General features: G+C 33.8%; 3 protein-coding genes across 3 annotated transcripts; 2 read left to right on the plus strand and 1 right to left on the minus strand.

Moving 5' to 3' along the window:
* Window positions 1-15,031: 15,031 nt before the first annotated feature.
* Window positions 15,032-21,940, plus strand: LOC135143310 (uncharacterized). The gene is made up of 5 exons (XM_064075174.1): window positions 15,032-15,167; window positions 17,656-18,014; window positions 18,068-19,438; window positions 20,849-21,141; window positions 21,198-21,940. The coding sequence occupies exons 2-5, from the start codon at window positions 17,658-17,660 to the stop codon at window positions 21,796-21,798; spliced, it is 2,622 nt and encodes an 873-aa protein (XP_063931244.1). The 5' UTR covers window positions 15,032-15,167; window positions 17,656-17,657; the 3' UTR covers window positions 21,799-21,940.
* On the plus strand, window positions 19,864-20,841 carry LOC135143413 (uncharacterized; the record flags this gene model as incomplete). The annotated part of the gene is made up of 1 exon (XM_064075279.1): window positions 19,864-20,841. A coding segment is annotated over one exon (966 nt), but the record flags the coding sequence as incomplete, so codon positions are not given.
* Window positions 21,941-23,958: 2,018 nt separating the features above from the next.
* On the minus strand, window positions 23,959-25,817 carry LOC135143122 (DNA polymerase delta subunit 3-like). Its single transcript, XM_064074984.1, has 6 exons — window positions 25,624-25,817; window positions 25,271-25,572; window positions 25,020-25,221; window positions 24,645-24,972; window positions 24,445-24,594; window positions 23,959-24,395 (listed from the first exon to the last, which is right to left on the minus strand). The coding sequence occupies exons 1-6, from the start codon at window positions 25,690-25,692 to the stop codon at window positions 24,187-24,189; spliced, it is 1,260 nt and encodes a 419-aa protein (XP_063931054.1). The 5' UTR covers window positions 25,693-25,817; the 3' UTR covers window positions 23,959-24,186.
* Window positions 25,818-25,945: the final 128 nt, after the last annotated feature.

The following is a 25,945-nucleotide window of genomic DNA, read 5'->3' on the forward strand; positions in this document are numbered from 1 at the left end:
AAGTCGACAACAAGCGTTTTATAAACTTGATTTTTTGAGCCAAATCAATGACATTTTCTTTTTGATGTGAGCTTCGTTTAGCTCTTTGAAGAATTTTCCATGCAGTTGTTTTTGTTTCAGCCCACTTATTATGTTGTCTAATAATAAGTTTGCGCGAAATAGTTCGTTTCTTTCTGCGCGTCTCAAGAAATATTTCTTCAATTTTGAAACTTGTCTCTTGTATAAATTTTCTAAGTTCTAGAATCCCCTTCCTCCGTTCTGTCTTGGTAATGAAAATCTCTCAGTTGATGAGTTCGGATGATGTCTTCTACATTGTGTGAATGATTTTCTTGTTGACATGTTTAAATTTTCCAAATCAGTTTTTCTGATTGCTTGAGTCTTATATTTCTCAACACCGAAGCTCATATAGTCTATTTCAGAACTCCGTTCACCTAAGCCATAAATCGGGGCGATTATAAATCAACAATTATCACCTAGTAAGTAGGTTTTTACCGCGCTTATTTTATGAAAGGACAAACCATCCCCTTCTTTTCCCAGGTAAGCGTTGAATCCAACGGTGTCCTTGTCTTTTAGTACAGGGCAAACGAGTTGAAGCAAGAAAACCATAGTGCACTTTCAGCATGGTTGTAAATGTTTCGAAGCACTGCATTTACATCTACAATAACATTTTTTAAAGGTAATCTATTTCTTTATTATTTACAATTAATAAAACCAAACGAATCGTTTGCACTCTGGAATCTGTCAATGTTTGCGACAGTTTATGGCTTAGGCGAACGAAGTTCTGAAATACACTATACCAATATCATCGGAAAACTGTTCTGTTAGATTAATTATATTTGTCCAATGATTTTTGGTACTTGCATAATATTTTTTGATATAAAAATAGAAAGTAAATTAAGTCATCATCCATATATAGCAAGTGACTTAATCTATTTTCTGTTTTGGTGTTAATTCTAATATTGTCGGAAATAGGATTTACTGCCAAACAGAACCGTAGCGGACTAGGGAACCGCCTTGAAAGATTCCTCTTCTGATAATAATTATTGGATCTGATTAAATTGCTTGATCATTAAAGACTATTTTGAAGTTGCTTTTCCAAAATTCTACTGAATATTTGAGAAGAACACATGTTTTATTTTATTTAACATATTTAACTTTCATCCCCTATTTTCTCCTTAGGGGCGGACTTCCAAAGATCCTTTCTTAGTGGGTGCTTATAATACAAAAAGAACCTACCAAATTTCATGATTTTAGCTTCAGTAGTTTAGGCTCTACGTTGATCAATCAGTCAGTCTGTTAGTTACATTTTTTTCACAATTTTGATTTTTACTTCGCGAGCGTAAGCTAAGAAAGCATTGTAATCGAGCCCATCGGGCCACTGGTTGCTTTCATATTTTCTCGATGGGTTATGACCCCTAGAGTACGAAAAAATCTGTCCACCGTCCGTGACGGTTTTTGTTAGAGAGAGAATCTCCAAAACTGCTGGACCGACCAAACTTTGTCTAATCGTCTCTACAATAAATGTGATGACATCACCTCAAAAAATATATATATATATTTTGCAATTTAATTTTGAATCTTAAAAACCGAATGCTTTGGAATCTTGTAGATGTTTTAAAGTTATTAAGCATGGTAAATTTTTAATCAAAATATGTATATCTGTTTATCCCCACCAAAAAATGTATCCTTATGATTTATCATTCCATTCATATTTTTTAGATTTGCTTATACAGGCTGATTCAAAAAAGTAATGAATGAGTCAATTTATTTTAATGAATAAATCAGGAACTGGAAAACCGAATGCTTTGAAATCTTGCAGACGGTTTAAAGTTAGTGTAAGCATGGCAAATTGTTAATCAAAATATATCTGTTTATTCGGCCAAAAATTTTATGACATCACAAAATTTTGTAAAGTAAAAACTCATTTAAGACATAGCGTAGCACGCTTCCTTACATTTCCGTACATTACATACATATGTTTATTTCAACTTATAGGGGTTCTCATAACAAAAAATAAAATTCGTAACATGAAATTTTATAGTTTTTCAAAAATGCTGGATATGTTTCACTTCACTTTAGTTGCAAAGGAAGTTTTGTCCAAACAACTTTCGACCAAATTTTTTGTTTGCTTTCTTCATTGTAACTGTACATGACCTTTGCTGTATCAGTGATTCTCAATTCAAATTTAAATTTTGAACGTTAAACCGTTAATTTCTTACAAAAATAGTATATCGATTCTGAGTTTTATTACACGCATTGAATAAAATACATATTATATGGTACACGTGTGCTGTACACATAAGTCACTTGGGGAAACATACCCCATTTATGCTGACACACGTATGGGCTACACGTTTCTCGTTATTATACAGTATGATCCAACATTTTCTTTTCTTTTTATTTCTTTCCACTACATTAGCTCTATATTAGCTCTCTACTGTCATTTCCTATATGTGCTCATCGCAGCCTCCCTTTATCTGAAAAGTTTTTGATATTACGGCATTTGCAATAATATAAAACATTTGTACCATAATAGTTATTTATGTATTAAGGGCATAATCAGGGAGATTGTGGCACGAGGGAATGTTTAAAGCCTGACGAAGGAGGGCTTTTAATTTCCCGAGTGCCACAATCGACAATTATGCACGTGGTACATACAACGTTTTATTCTATTTTAGTTTCTAACCTATTTTTAACGAAATATTGAGTATTTTCGGCAAGACTGTGTGAATTGTGCCGATGCGAATTTTAATACATAGCTGGCTATTATTTTGATGTTGTTATGGATACCACGTTGATTATTTGATAATTCGTTTTTCAAAATGTAAATTAAAGAAGCGGAAAACCTTTATTCAAACGAAAGTTTAGAAGAATTTGAAGTCGGTCAGGTAATGATTTGATAAAATATTATTTTTCCAACTTAAGAAAAACTTTGAATATCGAAGCGTGTTTGAATAATTAATTGATTAGTGTAAATGAACAATCAATTGTTGCTTAGCAATTTTTGACAGATTTGTGCTAAAAAGACCAATTTAAGCCCGCATTTGGGTGCTTATATAGTAATTTACACAACTAGTTCGGGATAGCTTGCTTCCCGCATGAACGCTTGTTTGCGGCACGACCGAAGGGAGTGACGCATTTGCGTGAATGCGGGAAGCAGGCTCACGAACGTGTTGTGTACAATATTTTTTGCAACGAATAAATCTTTAAACTGAAGAGATTAACTGTGAGTTATTTATAAACAACGGCATTGACAGCGCCGTCAACACGTCACAATGTTGACACTACCCGAGTATTTTAAGGTTACCATGGCAACGGAAAGTTAAAATGCACGTGTGCGGGAAGTTCGAACTCCCGCACCCTGGTGAATGCACGAAAGCCATCAAAAAAGGTCATGAGTGCAAAAAATAAGATTATGGTTCTAAAATAGAATAAAATACTATTATATATGTTTAGTACTCAGGGTCCGAAAATACGAGTTTACGTTTTTGTTATAACATCTCTACTGAAATTGGCTAACTTATCTCGCATGTGGGTCAGCAGTATACTCCTAGCAAGCCAAAGTGGCAGCCCTAACTTTCAACGCCATCGTAGGATTACCATAAAAGTTTGAACTTCTGTCAAATAATGTTTATTACTCTTCTATTTATGTTATTATCTTGTACAGGTGTTTATTCATAAATAGTTAGAAGGGTAATAAACACTACATGATAGAAATTCCTACTTTTGTGGTAATCCTATGGCGTGTTTTAAGTTAGGTCTGTCACTTATATTTTCCACTACTACAATTATAATAGGGGTTGAACCAATTTGGACACTTTCGTAAAAAAATCCAAATTCAGTTATTTACTCGTTATTTTGAAATTGAATTAATATAATAGATAAGAGTACATGATTTTACGATTTCACAGCCTTTAGGTACGCACTATGTGTCGACAACAAAGACCAGCTCATGTACATGCTTTCACGGCAGCGACATTCAAAAGGATCGTTGGCGAAAGATGTTGTGTTGCCTACGTTTTAAAAAATGTGCTATTTAAGTTTTGTTTTGATTGATCCATCCATCCATAAGTAAAAATTTTGTAGCTTAGCAAAAAAATAAACATTAAACAGAAAAATTGATGTTTTTATTTTAATTTTTTAAACGAAATTTAAAAATTAAAATTTATAAAAATTAATTCTATGAAAATTTTTTGTTGTTAGCAAATACATATGTCTACAAGTGCATTTTGCCACATTTTAATTACTGTAAGGAGGAGCCCTAACCCTTGTTAGATACAACAATAATCGACAAAAGTGCATCCGAGTTCAACGTAGATCCGGCTCCGGGAGAAAGTTGGCTGGGCTCACCAGTTACGACAACAGACACAAGAACCGGAAGGAACGTCACTACCATTGCCGTCGATGCCAGTGCTGGATAACATAATAATATTATGTTGTGACTGATAAATCCTGAACAGTTTCTTTTAACAAAATTACAGCATCAATGAAAGTAGTACCCAATTTGTCTACATAACTGATTGTTAAGTCGTTACAAACGCAGTTTGGCATGTTACATTACAGCTGCACAAATACATCTTTTCATTCTTTACGATCTCTATTATCTTTTAAACAAGTTAAACTCGTAACTGCTTCGGTTTTGTACCATAAAAATTTTTAGGCGTAAGGACCTGTTGGAATAATAGACGAACGAATTACTTTGAGCAAATTAATTATTTGTGTATTTATGTATAACATATATTATGTAATATTTACATTTTTTGCATGATTTTTTACAATATATTCTTTATTTCATTGACGTAATATTATTATGGTTATAGATGATTCATTCGCACTCGTGTCTTGTCCATATTTACTCAAGATCAGTGAACCTTACACGTAACATAAACCGTGAGGAGAAGGTGTGCATAGTCCAACGGCAACATTAGTAATCAGGGATTCCCGAAGTAGTAACCGCCACTTTCATTTTCAGTTCGACGATTTTATATGTCGCAAGAATATGATCATTACAAACATACCATACGTAGTCCTGTATTCGAGATATTGTAAATATTTGTGAATTTAAACTGTATGAAATTAGCCTTGCAACATCACATCAACTCAAAAGTAGGATAGATTCCACTTGTGGGCGGTTTTTACATATTCGTGAATTTAAACACCTACACAAAAAATTTCATTAATATAATTATAGTTTTGGGGAAAACCAAGCTAGAGAGATTTAAGAAGTTTACTGCCTGCCCGTGTTTTGCGCTGCTTTAGTAAAAAGAAAAAAAAAATTAAAACAATTCTTAGTTGAATTAAAAAAATTGGTCGAAATTTATTTCGGCAAAACTTCCCTCGCTTATGAAGTACAAGTCCAAAAAATTCCGGTTCACTGAAAAATTATAAAATTAATTAGATTTTGCGATGTTGGTTTTATAATAACCTCTACAGTAAAACCAGCGACATAAATAAGACCCCCGCAGCTCCTGCGCCGTCGAGGCGCAAATTGCAAGGCATTGTTTATATATCGGAACAATGTCACCTAGAAATTGGTTTGATTTTAATGAGTCTGTCGCCTCAAAGCAGGGGCCTAAAATTATTTATTAATTAATGGACAGTCGAATAGAATGTTGTAAAGATGATTATTATTATTAAACGAAAACTTGCGTATTTCACACCTTTTAGAGAAAATGGGATGACTCGTTCTTAATTTGATGTATAAAAAATTTGTTATGACGTCATAAACAGCGCTAAAAAAAAATAAAAAGAAAACGAACGGCAAATTTTGGTGAAGATCACAATTTTCTTATGATAGCCCTACTCAGTTCTTAAAAAATGATGTGTCAACTATCTCAACAATTCTTAAAAATTTCTTGTGAAATTATGTCAGTTCATGGTACGGAATTACCTGCCGGTTATATTAAAAGCAGTTATTGGAATTACCAGAGCTTTTGCTGTGCGCAAAAATATGTTCTTATTAGAAAGTGAGTGGGAAATGTTAATCTTTATTTTACATATTCCATGCATTTTAACGATTCTTTAAATATGATTGACATGTTATAAGAAATACACAAAAAAAAGATATTTATGAGTGAAAAGAACATACACTTCAATCCAGATGGATGGAACATTTTGAGACAACTTTAAATATTTGGTGGGATGTATGAACAAGTTGTGTTTAGTGTTTTAGCATCTACACAATATGTACACTTGAAATTTCACAGTATTAAATCCAATAGCTTCGGAAATTACCTGCCTAATCGTCCGTGTTAACAGTTTTACAACATGGATAAATTTCACTTAAAAAATTATCTAAAATTATTTGGATTTCCCTGTTACGCAATCAGTTAAACAAGCTCTTTATTTTATTGTTAGATAAGTTATAAAATTTTGAAAGATTGATTACTAAATATTAAACTACATGTAAAAGAGCATTCGGTGCTGTATGTTTCAGATTTTTGTGATGACGTCATCAACTTTGTAATGGAGACAAATAATTGAATTAAACAACAAAATAACTACCTTGTTTTAATATCCTGTATAAACAATTCCAAAAAATAGTTGATTAAAAAACTATTGTATATGTATATAAGGTACGTGCAATTACTGTTTTGTTTTTTTTTTGTAGTGTAAGATTCGATTGGAATGTTAAGTTTAAAGCTTTACATCCTCTTACATCGAAGCAGAATCTACTCACGCACTATTTCTTCGAGCTAGAAGACTAATTTAAATAAATTGTATTTATTGCTGAAAGAAGTATTCTAAACTGCACATATCAAGCGAGATTTCTTTTTTGATATGACGTCATCCAGTTTTTAGAAGGGATGAACAGAATTGTTCTTCAAAAATTATCACGCATAAAATTAAAAGTGAGGGACATTAATATACTACACTTAGGGCCAATTTCTACAATATTTTAAATGAGATGAAGTTAATGCCGCATTTAACGCGACGTTTAGCGAGATCTGGTTGGCGCAGAGTCAGTCACGTGGTGTTTTGACGCCGTGTTAAAAATGTAATAGCAATCAAATATTTAATTGAGTTTTAATCGCAATCAAATATTTAATTGAGTTTCTGTAAATCGGGTCATACTATCCTGCAAACTTTAAATCGGATTTACTTAGGCAAATTTTTGTATGACGTCAACAAATTTTTGATGGGGATGAAGAGACCCATTTTGGTTAGCATTTTAAAATCTATCCAACACCTTCGTAACTTACTCATTTGCATAATAAAATTGCCAGCGGACAGGCACACCCACGGAAACGGAAGACGTATAGCAAACTAAGGAACGTCGAGAATATATGTCATTCGTCAAGTGGGTTTTATTATACTACTTCTTTAGATTACGCTAGAGAAGTAAAAAAAACAGTTGAAAGTCGCTAAAATGTTTCGTATCTTGGAATGACAGTTGTTAAATAAATTACGCACAGCTTCCAACACTAGCAACGATTTTCTCAAAAAATGTAAGCGTTACAGAAATAATTCTATCAATACATTTTACTGACAGAAATATGAAAACATCGGCATATGACTAAAGTGTAAAATTCGCAATTAATAATTGTAAGATAGGTTTGTACTTAACATGTGTTTCTCTTCATATTTTTATATTTGGGGTGTAAAAGCATGCAGTTAAGAGTTTCATGCTAATTTGGGGCTCGTAAAAATATATATTTCCCCGAAACTGGGAACTGGCCTATGTCCTTTCACACGCCTACTAATGGCCTGCGATGCAGGGGTGCGGGTGGTCCGGCGACGTTACACTTGCATAGCGAATCTGCTGTTTAGGGCGATAACCACTTGACTGGTCCATTAGCGAACCCTGATGAGTGACTTGGCCCAGATGGGTGGCCCTGTGTTTTATCGGGAGGTTTACCAAAAAGGTCCGAAGGAATAGTTTTCAGTTTTAAGCCGGACGCGATCGGGTGTAGACTACATTCAGCGAATAAGTGACTATTATTCTTGTTATATTATTATAATAAAGAAAAGTGTTGAGGTGAGTGTATCACTGAGTTATCGGTCTTAGGGGTGATGTGAGTGAGATTTCACTAAGGTGTAATCTGCGTTGTTAATTGTTGTAAAAGCTAATTGGATTATATACTATGATTTGGTGAGTCCGTTCCTTGTTGTTATTGTTGCATTTGACATGATTATTGATAAGTGGTACCGAGTCAGTTGTCAAATAATGTTAACATAATCCTGAGAGATATTGAAATAGTAAAAGTGATGAAATGAGCCTTGACATGTCGAGCTAATTTGATTAGGCTGTCCGCCTTCCTGTGATACCTTTATGCCTGTTGTTGCGGGCGAAGAGACCTGTTGTTGCGGGTTTATGCCTGTTGTTGCGGGCGAAGAAATACCTGTTGTTGCGGGTATGTGCCTGTTGTTGCGGGTACGGTGCGGACATCAATCCTGATGTCTGTGGTCAAAGGACTAGTATCAAAGTGGACACCTCGTGCGGTTATTCCCTTGGTGTCACTGCACCCTTTGGTACTAGACCTGGGATAGTAGCAGGAGCTGGGTGCGTCGCGCGGCCTTCCCCTTCGCCCCTTGTAGACTCCGTACTATACCCTACGACGGTATGAGAGTGAGCACTTCGTGCGGTTTTCCCTTAGTGCTCATTGTACACTCTGTACCGGGCAGTATGGACCATGTGTGATTCCAACCATTAGGACAGAGCTCATTGATTGATGAAATAATTGTTAATTAAAGCAGTCATATTCTTGATAAAGTAGTACCAACCTTGCTGACTGATAATAGGACAAAATAACACGGACTCACTATTTAAAGAGTAATACCCGATTAGCAAATTCGCCACGTCGACTTTAGGGATCGATGGCTCACATCCCCAATCACATTTTACAGGTTGCATAATTGTTGTTATGACCGATTCACCTCGACACCAGCCCTCCTGACCAGGCTATAAATGTAATTAATCAGCTATCAACACTGACGACTTAAAACTGAGTTTATAATTTATGTTATATTAAGATCTGACGTTTGATAATGTGGATAACTGGTAAAGAAATAATGTAACGCCCTCACACACATCGAAAAAAAAAAAATGTGTTCTTTTTGTTTAAAATTTTTCATCTCCTACATAATCGTGCGTTGTATGAAAACGCTTATACATATATTTTAGCAACCGACCTTCAATACCGGAACAGGGATTCCCTGTCCTTAATCCATAACCTCATGTAATTTTGTTCGCGTTATTTTTCGTTATTGTTATGCAATATAAAATTCCGCCAACTTAACTCCTGCTATACAACATGGTTTCGTAGCGTTGACCTACATTTTCTATTTTTGACTTAAGTAAAATTGATTCATCCAAACTCTTATGAATAATAGTGGTTAATATTAAAAGCAACCTTATTTATTTCATAACATTTTTTATCAATATTTGTCTTAATTGAAAAACATGAACAATGCCAGCTTGTGAACATAATACCTACTCTTTAATAGTATTGTAAGCGGAATTTTTAGTGCAGGTCTTTAAGGCGACAAACCAATCAGTTTTTATAATTAACCCCCACTTAAGACACATATCTCAGATACAGAGGGTGCATTTTGAGGGCAGTTAGTCCAAGTTAGTCAGAGTCCGTGAGAGTGTGTAAAATAGCGGTGGGCGTGAAGGCCCAGCTGTGTGGTGACAGGGCCGGACTCGGGTTGAGTGTTAACACCAAAGAGTTGGGTGTTAAGGTGTTGATAAGAGAAGGTGGCAGGTTAGGGTGAACCGGAGGCCACGAGAGTAATGTGAACGCGTAAAATCTCCGGCAGATACCATGGTATGTACCTGAGCACTGAGGGCGTACTCAGGTGGGGCGCCTTTGGCTCATGACACGGCAGGTTGGCGAAAGCCGTGAAAGGGGTGTCCTGGCTGTTGACCGACCGGTGGTGGCGGTGGTGGCAACCGAATGCAACAGAGAATACGTTTGCTGGTTAGGTTGGGAGATTAACCCGGTTTCTGGAGGAAACATAGTGACGTATGAACGTGGAGGTGTCCTCTCCACTTTGGCCAAGACAGCGCTCCTTCTGAGGGGGCTGTAGGCGGGCAGTACATCCCAAACTGTACGGCTAGGGCGATTACAGGTAACTCGACAACATCACCAGAAGATCGCGCGCTGAAGACGACGCCGTGAGTTGGAACCGCTGATCGACAAGGAGTGGGCTAGGGGGTGGAGACCCCCCGGTGAGTGACCCCATTCTTAATCATTAGCGACAGATAAGTCAGGTGTGTCTGTTTTCATATTCGTGATTGGGGCCGAATTGTCGCGGGGCCGGACCTGTACTAGAGCGTCACATGTAGGGGTGAGTGAATCTGTAGTTTGCAATTGGCTGTAGCCGTTTGACCGTCATTGATAATGAATATTTGTTGATAATTTGCGCTAAAGCCGCTATCTGGCCAGGGATCGTCTTACAGTATATTACATAACGAGAATAGTACACAGCCTATTACGCACGACTTCAAAAATTGCGCACGAGCCCCGTAGTGGCGAGTGCAGTAATTTAACGAGTGCGGAATAGGTGTTTGCATTCGAGTTATGTACTATACTTTTTCTACGACCACCAAAAAAAGCACATTTTAACAAAAAATGTATTCCATTTTATCATAATAATTAACATACTACGCAACATTGAATAAATAGCCCATAAGGACGATGCTTTGAACTGTTTCGAAATTTCGCCAAAATAAGCGAGACAGCAACATTCTCAGAAAACGATTTCACTTTGTTCTTTAATCTCCAGTCCATAAAATTTGTTGAGATTATTTCATATCGCTTTTTAGATTTTGCTGCCACAAGGTAATCTGTCGCCTCCTTAAGTCATTATCATTAGCTTTGTCGACAATATTTGGTGGTGTACAAACAATCTCGGAATCTGATTCAGATGACATTATGTTGTTGTAGTAATAGAGAAACTCACAATCCACAAAATACCTTCTTTAGACTTTTCTCTGACATAACTTTTGTATTTTGTGAACAAAAGTCAAACGTGCATGCCTGCCACTACGCATATACTAAAGAAAAAAGTTCCTATTTGCAGGTAAATAAAGGATTAATTTAATACAAAAAAGAAGGATAGTATATGTAGAATATAATTCTTAACTAGATTTATCTTGAAAATAAAAAACATTTTCATATTATCATTGTAAATGGTATAAGAAGGTGAGATGTACTGCCAACATATTTTTAGTAAAACAAATAGGTCCCTATTCCTTACACACAGCCATTACACACAACTGTGCGTAAAGAATCATTTACACAGTGACTAGATTGTACAAAATTAGCTATTTACAATAGTGGGAGTAGAAAAAAGAAATTTATACTTTATGTACTTTTTTACACGTTAATACAAAATAACAGAAAAGTTTTGTATAAAATGCCCATGGAAATATCTACTGTTCTCTTTCCACGAATATTCCAAACATCCATCTTTTAAAATAATGAAGGTATGGATTTTTAAATATTGCTTTTTTTACCCAAAATGTAAATATTGTTACGTTTAACGGGCGAATAATTAATCGGGCGTAGGTAAAAACTCAACAATTTATTTCTTTAACTCGAATTACACTACTAACTATAACAGCGATAACTTCGCAACTTCAATGCATTCGCTCAATCCACTTTTGACTGAATTATGAATGAATCATTCCCGAAGGTGGCGTCTATTTAAATCCTTATTTCAACGTTTCATTAAAAAATACTTTTAAATGAAATCCTAGGCGTTTAAGACAGTCTAAAAATAACTCAATTTTTATTTTTAGAGGACGTATTTTGTTATCAAATTTTATGTTATCGCATTGCTCTCCTGACGTGGGATTTTGTTTCTATAACGATAAAATATCGGTACCGATAAAATGTGGTCGTCTTTTTCTTTCGCATCTAAAATATATATTTTCGTCCTTGGCATTTATCGCTTCGTACCGTATCGCTAGAAACAAAATCCCACCCCTGGTCCCTACCCCCAACTCAAAAATTTTAAATGTCGAATGACCCTTCTTTCGAAATGGATTTTAATACTGTATCTGGCTTTATAACAATATTGTGAGTTTATTCTTCCATTTAATTAAAAAATCAATGAACTTCCTTAAATCATGTTTAAAATTAAAATAAAAAATGTTTATTTGCTTTACGGAACATATACATATTGTTGTTAAAATAGTGATGAAAACACATTTTATAGTTTTACTGATACTTAACATTCGGACGATCTCCCTTGTAGCTGTTAATTTGCTAGTAGTTAACCAAGGTTTTTAATTTCTTATAATGAATTAATTACACTAATTACTAATTAGATTTCAATTTTATAAGGTGTTCAAAATGGGCCCATTCATTTCTATATGCATTGGTAGAGCATGCATTCAAATGGTTCCCACACATTACAATATCTCTTCTACCCATGAAAAATGATAGTTAAAAAGACTCACAATTAAATTCCCTGCTAGAGCTCAGTAATAAATGTTAGTCAATAGTATCTGCCACTTTAGTAAGTATGTTAATTTAATAAAATTGTTTTTAAATCCTAAATTATCTAGTAATTGGGCACAAGTATGGTAAACCGCTAATTAAAATTTATCTTTTTTCCTCCCAAAAGTTATAATTTTTCGAAAAATCTGAATTTGTTTGACCGTAATGCAGAAACGAGGGAAGTTCTGTCTAAATAACCTTAGACCTGTTTGTTTTTTAAACTTCTAGCTACCTAAATTTTTGGTAAAAACCATCCAAACTATACTGCAAAAATTAATGAATGCGTGGATTTATTTTATTGATTTAATCAGGAACTGCAAAACCGAATTCTCCGAAATCTTGCAGACATTTTAACGTTACCGTAAGCATTATACTCAAAATGTATTTGTTTATCCCTTATACTTTCTAAAATGTGCATTCAAATTCTTATGCAGGGAGGCAAAAAATTAATGAATGAAACACTTTATTTTGATTAAATCAGATATCGCTTACTTTATTTTCCCGAAATTTTGGCATTACAGTAGTGTGATTGTTATTATTACACTGTACCGACTCAAATTGAATGTATCCGTGCTAAAAAGTAGATGACACACTCAAAACATCATTGTTTTATTATCAAAAAAAATCACTTGAAACATACATATATCATGCTTTTTTGCCTGTAGTTTAACAATAATCCAGTTATATCTTTTTTAAATTTACAGGGGTCATCGTGAAAAATAAGGAAGTTCTGTCTAAATGATTTTAGACCAGGTGTTGTTAAATGTTATTGCAGTTCTGGTGTAGGGTTAATTAGTTATACAGCGTGATACATTGAAAAATACTGATAAGAACGCTTATATCATGTTTAAATTTTTTGAAACATTTTTGAAATCCCTGCTGACACAATTTTTCAGGAACCTGCCGTTTATATTTTTATTAATACAAATGATGAAACATTTGGAGATAAGAGTTTGAATTCTCTTCACCATTTTCGATAAATTTATAACTTACTACCTATGCCAAAATGAAGAACATTTGTACCTCGGCCTAAGAGAACTTTTTCGGGCTCATCTATTTTGTAGGGCTCGGCTACTCGTCGGCCTCAAACTTCGGATCAGCCGAAAAAGTTCTTCTTTATGACTTTATGGCCTTGCTTAATTGGAATTTTTGGCTCTTTTCCATTCATGAAAGTATTTGTAACATTTTTCATACCTATTGTGTTTCAATTTCTCGGGTAGTAAATTTGCAATTGCTTCTGCAGCTTCGCCAAAAATATTAAGATCTTTAGAATTATCCATTTATGTTTGCCGTGTTTAGTTAGTTGTTATAAACAGGCATGTTGTTATGGCAACTGTGCAATTTTACCCAGACATCATTGTCATAAATCAAAAATTATTTTTCAAATTCTGTTTTAAAAGCGAAAAAATAGCATGTTCAGTGCGTAAGAAAATGTTTTCTATGCTGGTGCGCTTCGCTCTTTAATTAAACCTTTTACACTCATTGGAAATCAACCACTTTCCTTTACTTATAAAATAATTTACTATATCTAAAAACACTGAAGTTTAAAATTTTCGTAGAACTGTATCATTGATTCAGAAAGTATAGAACATTCAACTGATTCTTTTATATTATTATTTTATTAGTTCTCTGCAGAAAGCTGATGACGTAGGAATAAAAAAACTTGTAAATAAATGAATACATGGTTTTTCAACAAAATAATCGTGTGGTATTGTTTGTGCACTTCAATAATACTTTTTATTTCTTAGAGTTTACTGTGCACGTTGTTATAAAATAATACTGTATAAACTAATTTATCTTATCCGCTATCTTAGAAACATTTACAACAATAATTATAACGTTAAAACCTCTCAACATTTCAGAAAAATGATAATATAAAAAATGTGTGCTTTTATATACCACGTTTTTGATATAACCCTTGTAACTTTTTTATTTTTAAAGATAAACATATAGTTCTTTGAGCAAATTTGTATCATTTTAAAAGATCACTTATGTAAATAAATGCCATGAGTGTCAATTTTTCAAGCTATTAGATTGTCATCAATTAATATGAATTTTTCGTCTATTTTATGGAATAACTTTTTAAATATCGATTTTAGAATATTGGTTGCTTTTGATTTTTTGGAAAAACCAATCTTTCCATTTATGAAAAAATATAGCTAGTGTTCCATAAAAAAAAAAGTTGACGTCTTTTCCGGTTCTATCGAAAATGATAATAAAAATATGAGGTTGTCATTACATAGATCTTATAAAATGATACAAATTTGCTTAAAGAACTACAGGTTTATCTTTAAGAATAAAAAAGTTACAGAGATTGTATCAAATAAAAGAAACATCTGTATATACTATAAATATTTGGCATTTGAACATCCAAAATTTTGTCATCCATTACTTTTGACGAAACGTTTTCAATGATTTAATTATAAAAATTTCCCATATCCGTCAAACGTAGATCCGTGTTGCCCTTCCATTTTCTGAAACGCTCTTGCAATCATCCCCTACTAAAAATATCTTCATCTCATCTAAAGAATATAAAAGGTGACTGCTGCTTGTAGGCATTCATTGTAGCTCGTAAAAGCGATACTGAAGTGTATTTTCTGTAGTGAGATAGAAAGTGGTGCCTACGTTAAGGAGGGACCATATAAAAAGGTTAATCATCGCAGAGGACTTCTTCAGTTTAAGTGTAGTGTTTGTTAAAAATAAAAGTGATACCAGGTTAGTAGTGGAATTTAGTTTTTCTTTCCAAACATTATTACTTACAAGTCTGCTTTTTAATATACTACATACATAACATCCACAATGGTAATATTTTTGCTTTCATTTCCACCTTTTACTTTTATGCACTTTATAGAAAGTATTAATTTAGTGTCTTTTTTTTTAATTAGTAATATCGTTAACAGAACAAAATTGTATTGCAAACGACATTATTAATTTTAACCCAGCGATCCGAAATAGGTTCCTGCGATTATTTCCTATTTTCGATATAAGTAAAAGTACTAATTTTAGATTAAAAAAAATTACCATCACAATCGTACACGTACATACAACATATACCATAATGTATATACAACATATATGTAGTTGTAAAAAAATAAAACGTTACCATTTAACTTTAATATTTACTTTTAGAACCACATATGTACTCAGTGTATTATATTACATTTTCATATATTTCACTCAAATTGATGTAAAGTTGCTACATCGTCATTTATATGAAAAAACTTACACAATAATCAGTGTTAGAAATCAATAATGTCTTCATATCTTATTACGACGTACTTAATTCAAAATCTAAAAATAATAAATACAGAGAAACTTAACTAGTGTGCAGTATGTTATTACTGATTTCACTTTTCTTTAATGGAAGTAACAAATTTTGAAACTTTACGAAAACGTTTTTACCGAAAAACCTGCTGAAAATCGTATACAAAATCGTCTACACGAAATCAGTTAATATTTCCTTACTATTAAAAAAATAAAAATGTATAAACACAATATTTTACCACGGTAATGAACTCGTGGCCATGACCGTAGCAAGATCATTGGAAAGTAGTGTAAGACGTTATATTTGCATCTCTCACAGTCGTGAACGTAGGTAATTTTACTTGTCGCATTCGCTCACTTTCACTTCGATTTCAACGGAAGTTAGATAGACTATTGTTTTAAGTTGAAACAAAATATATCTCAAGTAATTAATTATTTTCCACACAAAAAAGTAGGTCACTGTAACAATTAATTGTAAACCAAGTAGATGTATGTAAATATTTATTCTCTTAAGATTATTTAGGTTCTTATTACTGTTACTGCAAATACATTTAATTGATTGTTTTCTGTCTTTTCTACGAAATAAAATATGACATCATCTAATTATATCAATTCAGTGGAAAAGTAAGAAAGTAAAAGCGATAACCTACTTATTCTCAAAGAAGTGCCACCTACTGCATCATGCCAAATCAGAAAATACGAAGGCGTTGATGTGCGAATTTCACTTTTACATTGCAGAAATAACAACTTTCTTTATATCTAAATCGGCAACATAGATTAATCACACTTGAATTAACTGAAAAGTTTTAATCTTAAAAAAAGTAACAGCTTTTTGTAGTCTTTTATAAAAAAAATATATACTTAAAAATATTTTTTTAACAACATTAAACTATTTTTCTGAAGAGATAGCAGAATGTTATCTGATATAAATGTTTATTATTATTATTGTATCAATTGCTGATTTTTCGTTTATCAAAAAACTGTACTAATTCCACTACCAATCAATTTGGTATGTTTAATTAAAAAACAAACAAAAAATACATTAAAAAAAATGTTGTTTCTGAATTTTCTGTGGAGAGATCTAGATGTACTACACGTAATTAAAAATCATACAAATTTCGCATATTGATGAGAAGGTTTTTTTGTACAATAAAATGCCATAATTTTTATGAAGTTCCACATTTAAAGTTGCCTTAAAGATTTAAAGTGAACTATAAACCGCACTACATAACTTTTCGCTTATACTGGAATAAGTACAAAAATGTGAACATACTATATACTATATCTATAACAAATTGGTCGAACTGACACATTTAGTAATTTCAACATTAAACATAGGTGTATAAAGATTATATAAAGATTTTACTTATTGCATATGCCGTAAATATACAACGCATATAAAAATATGATCAGAAAGTCATATCATTTAAAGTCAAAATGATAATTGATACTAACTTCCGACTTCAGTTGCAAATATGTTAACAAAACATTTTTTTAGTTTAAATAAACACTATTATTTTCTTTAGCAAAAGCAATCAGAATAAATAGGCAACGTTCAGAAAAACATGAGATATAATATTTAGACGTATCTAACGGACAAAGAATATTATTTTTCAGCCACCATCAGTGACATATTTTTTTAAGTAGTTGCAATAACTTTTTTACACGTGTTAAAAGTACAACTTATTTTCCGTCCTCGATATCTTTTCGATAAATATACTCACAAAGTAAGCTACCACTTTTTGGATGTATCATAAATTATACGCAACGGTTGTAAATAAAGTTAATAACAGCCGTCTATCTAGAAAGACATGTGTGTTCGAGTCATATAAAATGCGTACTTCATTAGTGCAAAAAGTAGTACCACCTAAATAGGTCTACCCTTGTATTTTTTCATAATATATGATAATTAAAAGTATTAAATTTTAACTATTTTCAGATATGCGCTTCATATTGATCATTGCCTGCGTGGCAATGTGTAGAATGAGTTTTACTACTGCAAAAGAAAATGGATGGTCCTGGGAAGACAAAAAAGAACAACCTTTGACAACGAATATACAACATGAGGAACCAGAAGCAGCAGGCACAGAATTTATTAAACAGGGCAGTGAAATAAATTCCACAGAAGTCGAACAAATCATTGAGCACATTCTTGTGTCAAACAGACAAGGGAGAAATGTCGATGGATTTGACGAAGTATATAGCGATCCAAATGTACAAAATGCTTTACAAAAGGGAGATGACGTCGAAGCCAGAAACATAATTAAAGATCGTCTGTGTTCCTTGGGTCTTATGCAAGTATGTTTTGAATTAAATATTTGCCTATTAAAAACTAATTCTGTAAATTATAGTGTGAAGACGAAAACATACAAGGAAAACGACCCTACATATCTCCGGAGGAGTTGATTTATGCACAACCCGTTGCAATCAATCCAGTTGGTCGTCCAATTCCAACAATTCCTTTAAAAGGACCATCGAGAGGCATTTATGGACCACCTAAACCAGTTCCCTTTCCACATGGTGGTCCCCCCAACAAATTTGGGCCTCCCGGAAAACTAGGCACTTCTCCACATAAACCTCCCAGACGTGGTTACGGACCACCATTACCCTCAAAACCATTCTACGGTCCACCGGGAAAACCATTCCTAAATGAACACGAAATATACGAAGGACCTGAGTTTATTGCGAAACCTCCGTCATTTATACAACCGATTGAACCAGAAACACCATACCCTTTCCAACAAAGCAGCATTCATTCGCAAAAGGACAAAAAAGTTGAGGTAGTTGTAACCGCACAAGGAGGAACCGCCGGTGCAAATGGCCTACAACAACATGTTCATCACCACTACCACCATAATGCTGATACCATTGGAAATAAATCTCCAACTGTTGTTGTAAATCCAGTGCCCGTTGCTAGTGCAGCTGCTGTTTCCTCAAGTTCATTTGGCAGTAGTTTGCTTGAATCACACGGGTCGAATTACTTTAAACCAGCTGAAATTTCATCTTCCTCTGGATTCAATCCAGTGTCGTCAAGCTATGGTCCAGGACTGTCCCATTTTGGATCTAGTGGTTTAACAATTGGAGGGTCAAACTTTGGAGGATCAAGTTTTGGAGGGTCAAGTTTGGGAGGGTCAAGTTTTGGAGGGTCAAGTTTGGGAGGGTCAAGTTTTGGAGGATCTTATGGTGGTCAGACAATCGCTAGTTACGGTACTTCTTCCCCAAATTTAGGATACTATGATAAAATTAAACCCGTCACTGAATCATTTGGCTCCGGTAGTTTTGGTGCTTCAGTAGGTTCTTACGGATCATCTGGTCTTTACAAAAAGGAATTACAGCTAGGCAGCAATTCTATAAATTCTAACTATCTTCAGACGGGTTATGCAGACAAATATCAAGGTTTGGAATCTGCAAGAGCAGAAAACTATGATTGCGTATGTGTACCATATGATCAATGCCCCTCCCACGACATTATTGGAAGAAAAGATGATTTATATCTTCCATTAGATCCTAGAAATTTGAAAACTGATATCGAGGCATTAAGTGAAGATGAAAGAGTGATTACAGACAGCAACGGTACGATGACCATAGTTCGTGTACCTAAAGGCGCTAGTTTCAATGAAACGACAGTAACAGGCAAAGAAATCAAAGAACAAGAAACTAAATCTATAACCAAACGCGATACGTCGTCAGAAGAACAAAATGAGAAAGCCAAAATTGAACCAGTAAGTATTTATGTTGTCAATATTTTAACATCCGTCAATTAAGATTTAATCTCTGGGAATAAATTTTACGCTTAAAACTCCCAATGCTATTAAAAATTTAACAGAGAACTACTGATCATCTGAAAATGTAATTTTATTAGTCGTGACGAGGTTTTAACTCCATCATATATTTTTTACCAATTTAAATGATAAACATGATATCCATTAATTATTAATTAATTAACCAATTGCTAATTAATTTTTGAACATTTTATTTATTAATAGTTGAGGGTTTGTTCTGGTCTGGATTGATAAAAAATCGTCAAATTACTCCTGCTACTCCGCCGCCTACCTTACAATTTAATTACTAAATTTTTGTCTGTAAATTTTGTATCATAACTGACACTTAACAAGATAAACGGTTAAAATTTTAAGAAAGGTAAATTTTACAGCGACAATCCTACGGGACATATACCAACAACAACAACAACAATAAGAAAGTGAAACCTACTTTCGGAATATCATTTGGTTTACCCAACCAGGGAGGCGGTGGGTACCCTATAAATCCCTATGGGTCTAATCCTTTCGTAAATCCCTATGGTGGATCAATAGGAAATTCCGGAATCAATCTCGGATTAGTTTCCGTAAACCCGTTAATTTCTTTGCAAGTTACTAAAGATGACTATGGAGAAAAAATTTTAAAACCGTTCGTCAATTTACATGTTACTCCCAATAATCACTTACTCCACAAGTTCCATGACCTGTTTTCTTATAAGAAAAACTTAATTTTCAACAAACACAAACATCTTCACTTCCACAAACCGCATCACCATAATGTTCACTATTATCCTTCACATACATCTCACGATCCGCCAGAACTACACCACGGTCCTCCATCATTTCATCATAGTAGCCCTTCTGTCGAACATCATCCTGGATATCATTACGGTTTTCCGCCTGCGGAATTAAATGGCGCTCCTATTTCTTACGACAGTAGCCATGATTACGATTCCAAAGGTCCACACTATGATCCAAATTCTCCAGTATCATATTACGACGATCCCCATAATTACGGTGGTAGTCACGGAGGATACTATAGTGGTAGAGCATATGATAATACAACTGATGTAGTTAACGGTAATAATTTAATAACTCAATATGAGCAACAGTACGATGACGGTCAAGGGATATACGGTAGTCAAAATTCAGATCATTCTACAAATTATGAACCTATTGCCCAGAATCCTAATTCCAGACGTGGTAAAAGTATATCCACCTCTACTCCCATTAAATTCCCTTCCAGTAGAAAAAGACGTGACGTGACGCTGACTGAGACGAACGAACATAACTTTACGAAGGTAAAGTCGATTTACCTAAAAAATGAACTATCCATAACTGTGTTTCATTTTTGAAATGTGTAATAATTTACAGCGTCAAGCATACTTTGGACGTCCTTCAACCTGTGGCCCTAGACACGTTTGCTGTAGGAGACCTCTTCGTCCACATGTCCCTACTCCTGGACACCGACAGTGTGGTACAAGACATTCTCAAGGTATCAATGGTCGAATTAAAAATCCCGTTTATGTTGATGGTGACAGTGAATTCGGTGAATATCCCTGGCAAGTCGCCATTTTGAAAAAGGATCCAAAAGAAAGTGTTTATGTCTGCGGTGGCACTCTTATCGATTCATTGCATATTCTTACCGCTGCTCACTGTGTAAAAACGTAATCATTTTACATAGTTCCACCGGCAAATGAATTAATCATAATTTGTCTTTTAGGTATACTGGATTCGATCTGCGAGTTCGTTTGGGCGAATGGGACGTAAACCACGATGTCGAATTTTACCCATACATAGAACGCGACATCACGAATGTTAATGTTCATCCAGAGTTTTACGCTGGTACTCTTTATAATGATATTGCGATTTTGCGAATGGATAAACCAGTTGATTGGTCAAAACAACCACACATTAGCCCCGCTTGTTTACCAAGTCTACATGATGACTATACGGGAACTAGATGCTGGACCACCGGTTGGGGTAAAGATGCATTTGGTGATTTTGGAAAATATCAAAACATCTTGAAAGAAGTTGATGTGCCAATTGTCAATCATGGTCTTTGCCAAAGGCAGTTACAGCAAACTAGATTAGGCTACGACTTTAAACTCCATCCTGGATTTATTTGTGCTGGAGGTGAAGAAGGCAAAGACGCTTGTAAGGGTGATGGAGGTGGTCCAATGGTCTGTGAAAAGGGTGGAACTTGGCAACTGGTGGGGGTAGTTAGTTGGGGTATTGGATGTGGTCAGGTTGGTGTACCTGGGGTGTATGTTAAAGTAGCTCACTACTTAGACTGGATTCGTCAAGTTACACAAAGATATTAATTTAATTTATGGGTGAAACCAACCATAATTTATATTTTGTAGGTACTAATAACGTTTAACTTATTTTTTTATGTAGGCAGTTTAATTTCTTTTTACATTACCTGAAAAAAAAAATGGTAATTATGCATGTGATACTTTTTTCCCGAAATGTTATTTATATATAATAAATTATTTGTCATATTAAGTGAGTTTTTTTACTGATTTTCATTAATATATATTAAATTTTACTCATTTTCTTATCCATCAGAAATGTAATGTCACATTCTCATGCATTTTTCAAAGAAATTGATTCTTGTGACACTTGACACGTTTCTAAAAGTTGAAAGCAACGATTATTGTGAACAACTTCCATCTATTCGTAAATCGACAGTCTTAACAACGAAACAAATTGTAGTTATATACAGTTCGCGGAAAATTTAAAACTTAAAAATTTCAAAAGTAGCGCTAAATTCTTTCAACAAGGTCCGACAAGATTAATTCAAGCCTGAAATTGTGTTAGATATATAAACCGAAACGTGTCAACAATAACAAAGTACAACCATTGTTTAAGTATAAGTACATTAATATACTTAAACAATGGTACAACTGACTACGCAGTCACTCAGTCACTTATAACTACTTTAGACTACGCAGTCCAACTAAACTTCATACCTCGAAGATCTCGAAGATGTCGTACAGAAAAAGATAGCACCTTTTTATTGTTACTGTGCTATTAGACCTTTAGTGTTTTTATCGTTCCTCACTCTGCACGATTACAATTATTCTGACACAGTTATTACACTAAAAAAACATGTTACAACTGAGTTGAAAATGCCCTACGTTTTCCTTTTTTCCATATACTAGATAAATATATAGTGTTTTGAATTTTTTTTTTTTCGGTAATACAGTTTGCAGTTTTCTATTAACTTTCCTGTACACTACACAGCCCAAGTAGAATTGCCAGAGAACTGTTTTTATACTTAAAAACATATTTGATAGCCAATTCTTAGCTTACTGTAATGGAACCACTGGAATCTTCGTTGACCACTAAATGCACGATAACACTAGCACGTTTATGAAACCCCAGAAACACAAACAAAAGCACAAATCCAGGGATTTTTGCAGTCTCAGATTGATCAGGATCTCGATCGAGGATAGAGAACCAAAAATTTCGTGTGTGAAAATGTCTTTAGTAAGCCAAGTCTCTGTTAATATAATTATGTCGTAGTCTGCATTAAGGGTTGATTGAAGTAGAGTTGTTCGGAGACCGCGGACACTTTGACAATAAACTTTTAACCAGTGGAGTTTTTTTTTTGTTACAATTTTTGGAACACCGTTGATAAATTTAATAGTTTTGTCTGTTACACCACTTAAGATAAGATTATTTAATTCCACACGAATGGTTTTTAAATATTCACGCTGCATCGGAGGGTTGACATGAATACGGAAATTTCGTTTAATTTTTTAAATTCGCGTGGACATCTTCGGGCCTTTCGAATATAACTTTGATGGGACGGTTTCTTTCCTGAGAATATTTTCCAAGACGAATAATCTTTATTGCGTCCTTGGCCACTGATTCGGAGACATTATGTACCGCTCTTTAGATCTTATTAAAATCTTGATTATTGACTTCATCTTGAAGGCATTTTACGGTGTTGGATAAATCTACTATGTTGTTTAGAATCGTCTTATATCCGAACAATTCTCACAATAAAATTTTAATTTACGGTTTTCTGATTTTAAACGGGATACTTCACTACATGAAAGGCCACTACAGTTGACTCCGTGATATCCATTTTTACATAAGTCGCAATGTACGTCGGCACCACTTCGTTCACACTTTGTACATGTTGTCGACATGCTGGACACAATGGGTAATAAGTATGTATATGATAAATTAACAAAAATTAGTTAAATATTGGAATAGCCATGGAGACATGCACTTCACAGCACAGCTCACTCATTTATATATGTGCATTTATTTATAAATTAAAACGATTTTTAGTTGTTAAATAAATGCTGTGAATTTATTCAGTGATTCACCAAATGTGATGTATTAAATGAGTGAAATAATACAACTTGGTCATATACCTAACTCTTGTACCCTGGAGCAAGTTAAATTATCTCAGACCTGCACATAAAAAAACTATCTATATGTTATTCATCAAATCAAAAACTTCAACAGTTTGAGTAAATTTTATTTGATTTTGTTATCACACCTATTGTTTAAACTATTTTTGTTTTTGTTTTAACCAAAATATATGAGGACATAATAATGATGCTCCGTCTACATCACTCTTCTATTATTTCATCACTCAACTAATTCTGTTAATATCAGACGTGATAATCATGTTCAATTATATAAATATTTAAATACTAATAACACGACAATGTAAAAATTAAAAATTCTCAATTCTTTTTAAAAAAACTCATGAGAGTTCGCTGTTTAACATTTGTTTGCTTTTTAGCAACTTTTCCTTTATTTCCAGTGGGTTTTGTCTCCAAAGCAGTATTCTCAGTTTTCTTTTGTGACTGGATTATATCTACTGGCTTTTGTCTTGAAAAATCTTTTTCTTCATCTTCTGACGCAGTCTCATAGATGTATTCAGTTGTTGTAACTAAAATAAACTAAATCATGTCACTGAAGTGGTGTTTATACAATTTTACCATAAAATCCTTCATCATCAACATATGTTTTGTCAACAGCTTTTCTTCTTTTGTTTTTTGGAACAGGAACTGGAATTGGAATAGGAGTAGGTGCTGGTTCATCTTCTGACATTTCAATTATATCTTCATTTTCATCATTATCAAAGATATCTACAATAAAATCACTTACAACTAGTACAGTCTATTTTATATTTATTTACCACTACTATCCGAGTCACAAACTTCTTGAATACGTTTCCTCTTTTTATTTGGGCCTTTATTTTTATTATCTTTCTTTCTCTTCTTACTAGTGCTTTGATCATTTATGACCTTTGTGTCCTTATCCTGGTTCTCAATATCCATCTTTTTTTCAGTAGTAATTTGCTTATTCTCATTATTTTCTTGATTATTGTCCTTAGCAGTATGTTCTGCAAAGACCTCAATTTTTTGCTTTAAACTGGTTTTATTTTCATTTGTCAATGTAACACTATTCTGGAGCGGTTTTGACGCTGCTTTGGCAAAAAAACTCACAATACCACCTTGTTTTGGCTGAAATGGCAAAGTTAGCAAATGGGAATGATTAATTATATAATTACCTTATTCTGTTTTTGTGACGATTGTGAACAGTCTTTTCCATTTTGCTGTAAGGTGTTTTGTGACTTTCCGGTGCTAGTATCTTTTGAGTTTTTGATGCATATTGCAGCATTTTTTGCTGTATCTGTAGCCTGCACAGGTGGTAACTTCCTTGATCTCACAGTTCTCTTAATACAATTTTTGCTTATAAGTGGAGGACCTGAACTATATTAAAAATAAAACCCACAAAGAAAAAAATTATATAACACTTTACCCATTTTCACTGACAGAATTTGTTGATGCTATTACATTCAAGTCAATATGTTGTCCTTTCTGCACACTATAAACAATCTCACCAGAAATGTTGTCAAAGAGACTTCTTTTATCATTTAGTTTATTCTGCTCTGCAAGATAAATTCCAACACCTTTGTTGTTTAGCAATTTACCACATATCAAAAATGTAAGGTACAAATCCTCAGAGTTTGTTTTATTGGTATCTCTAACAAAGGCATCAAGTAGATACTGAGCATCAGATTTTGGAACCTCCAATTCTTTTGCTAATGATGTTGTGGTTACCTGTTAAAATCGAAAATAATGCTTCATGCATCACATGATACAAGTACTTACAATTTTATCTTCGTCATAAATAAGCTCTTTAAGGCGTTGATACTGTGAATCGTGAGCAGTACTTTCCATTATTCCTATTAATAATTGCACAGAGTTTTATACATAAGAATGGAATATAAAAATAATTTTTTTGTTATGTGACTCAGAATTCACTTTATATAAAATTTGATCATGACATTAAAAGCCCGCCATAATGTTAGACTTGAAAACATAACCTATAAATAAATGACAACTGACATTTGAAATGGAATAATAGACGGTGTTTCTGATGCCGACGACGGTAAATTCTATCAGCACAATTCGGCTCATCGGCTGATCGAGA

This window comes from Zophobas morio, unplaced genomic scaffold (genome assembly GCF_036711695.1).
Source record: "Zophobas morio isolate AGI-343-1 ecotype UQ-CSIRO unplaced genomic scaffold, CSIRO_AGI_Zmor_V1 ptg000058l, whole genome shotgun sequence".
NCBI lineage: Eukaryota > Metazoa > Arthropoda > Insecta > Coleoptera > Tenebrionidae > Zophobas > Zophobas morio.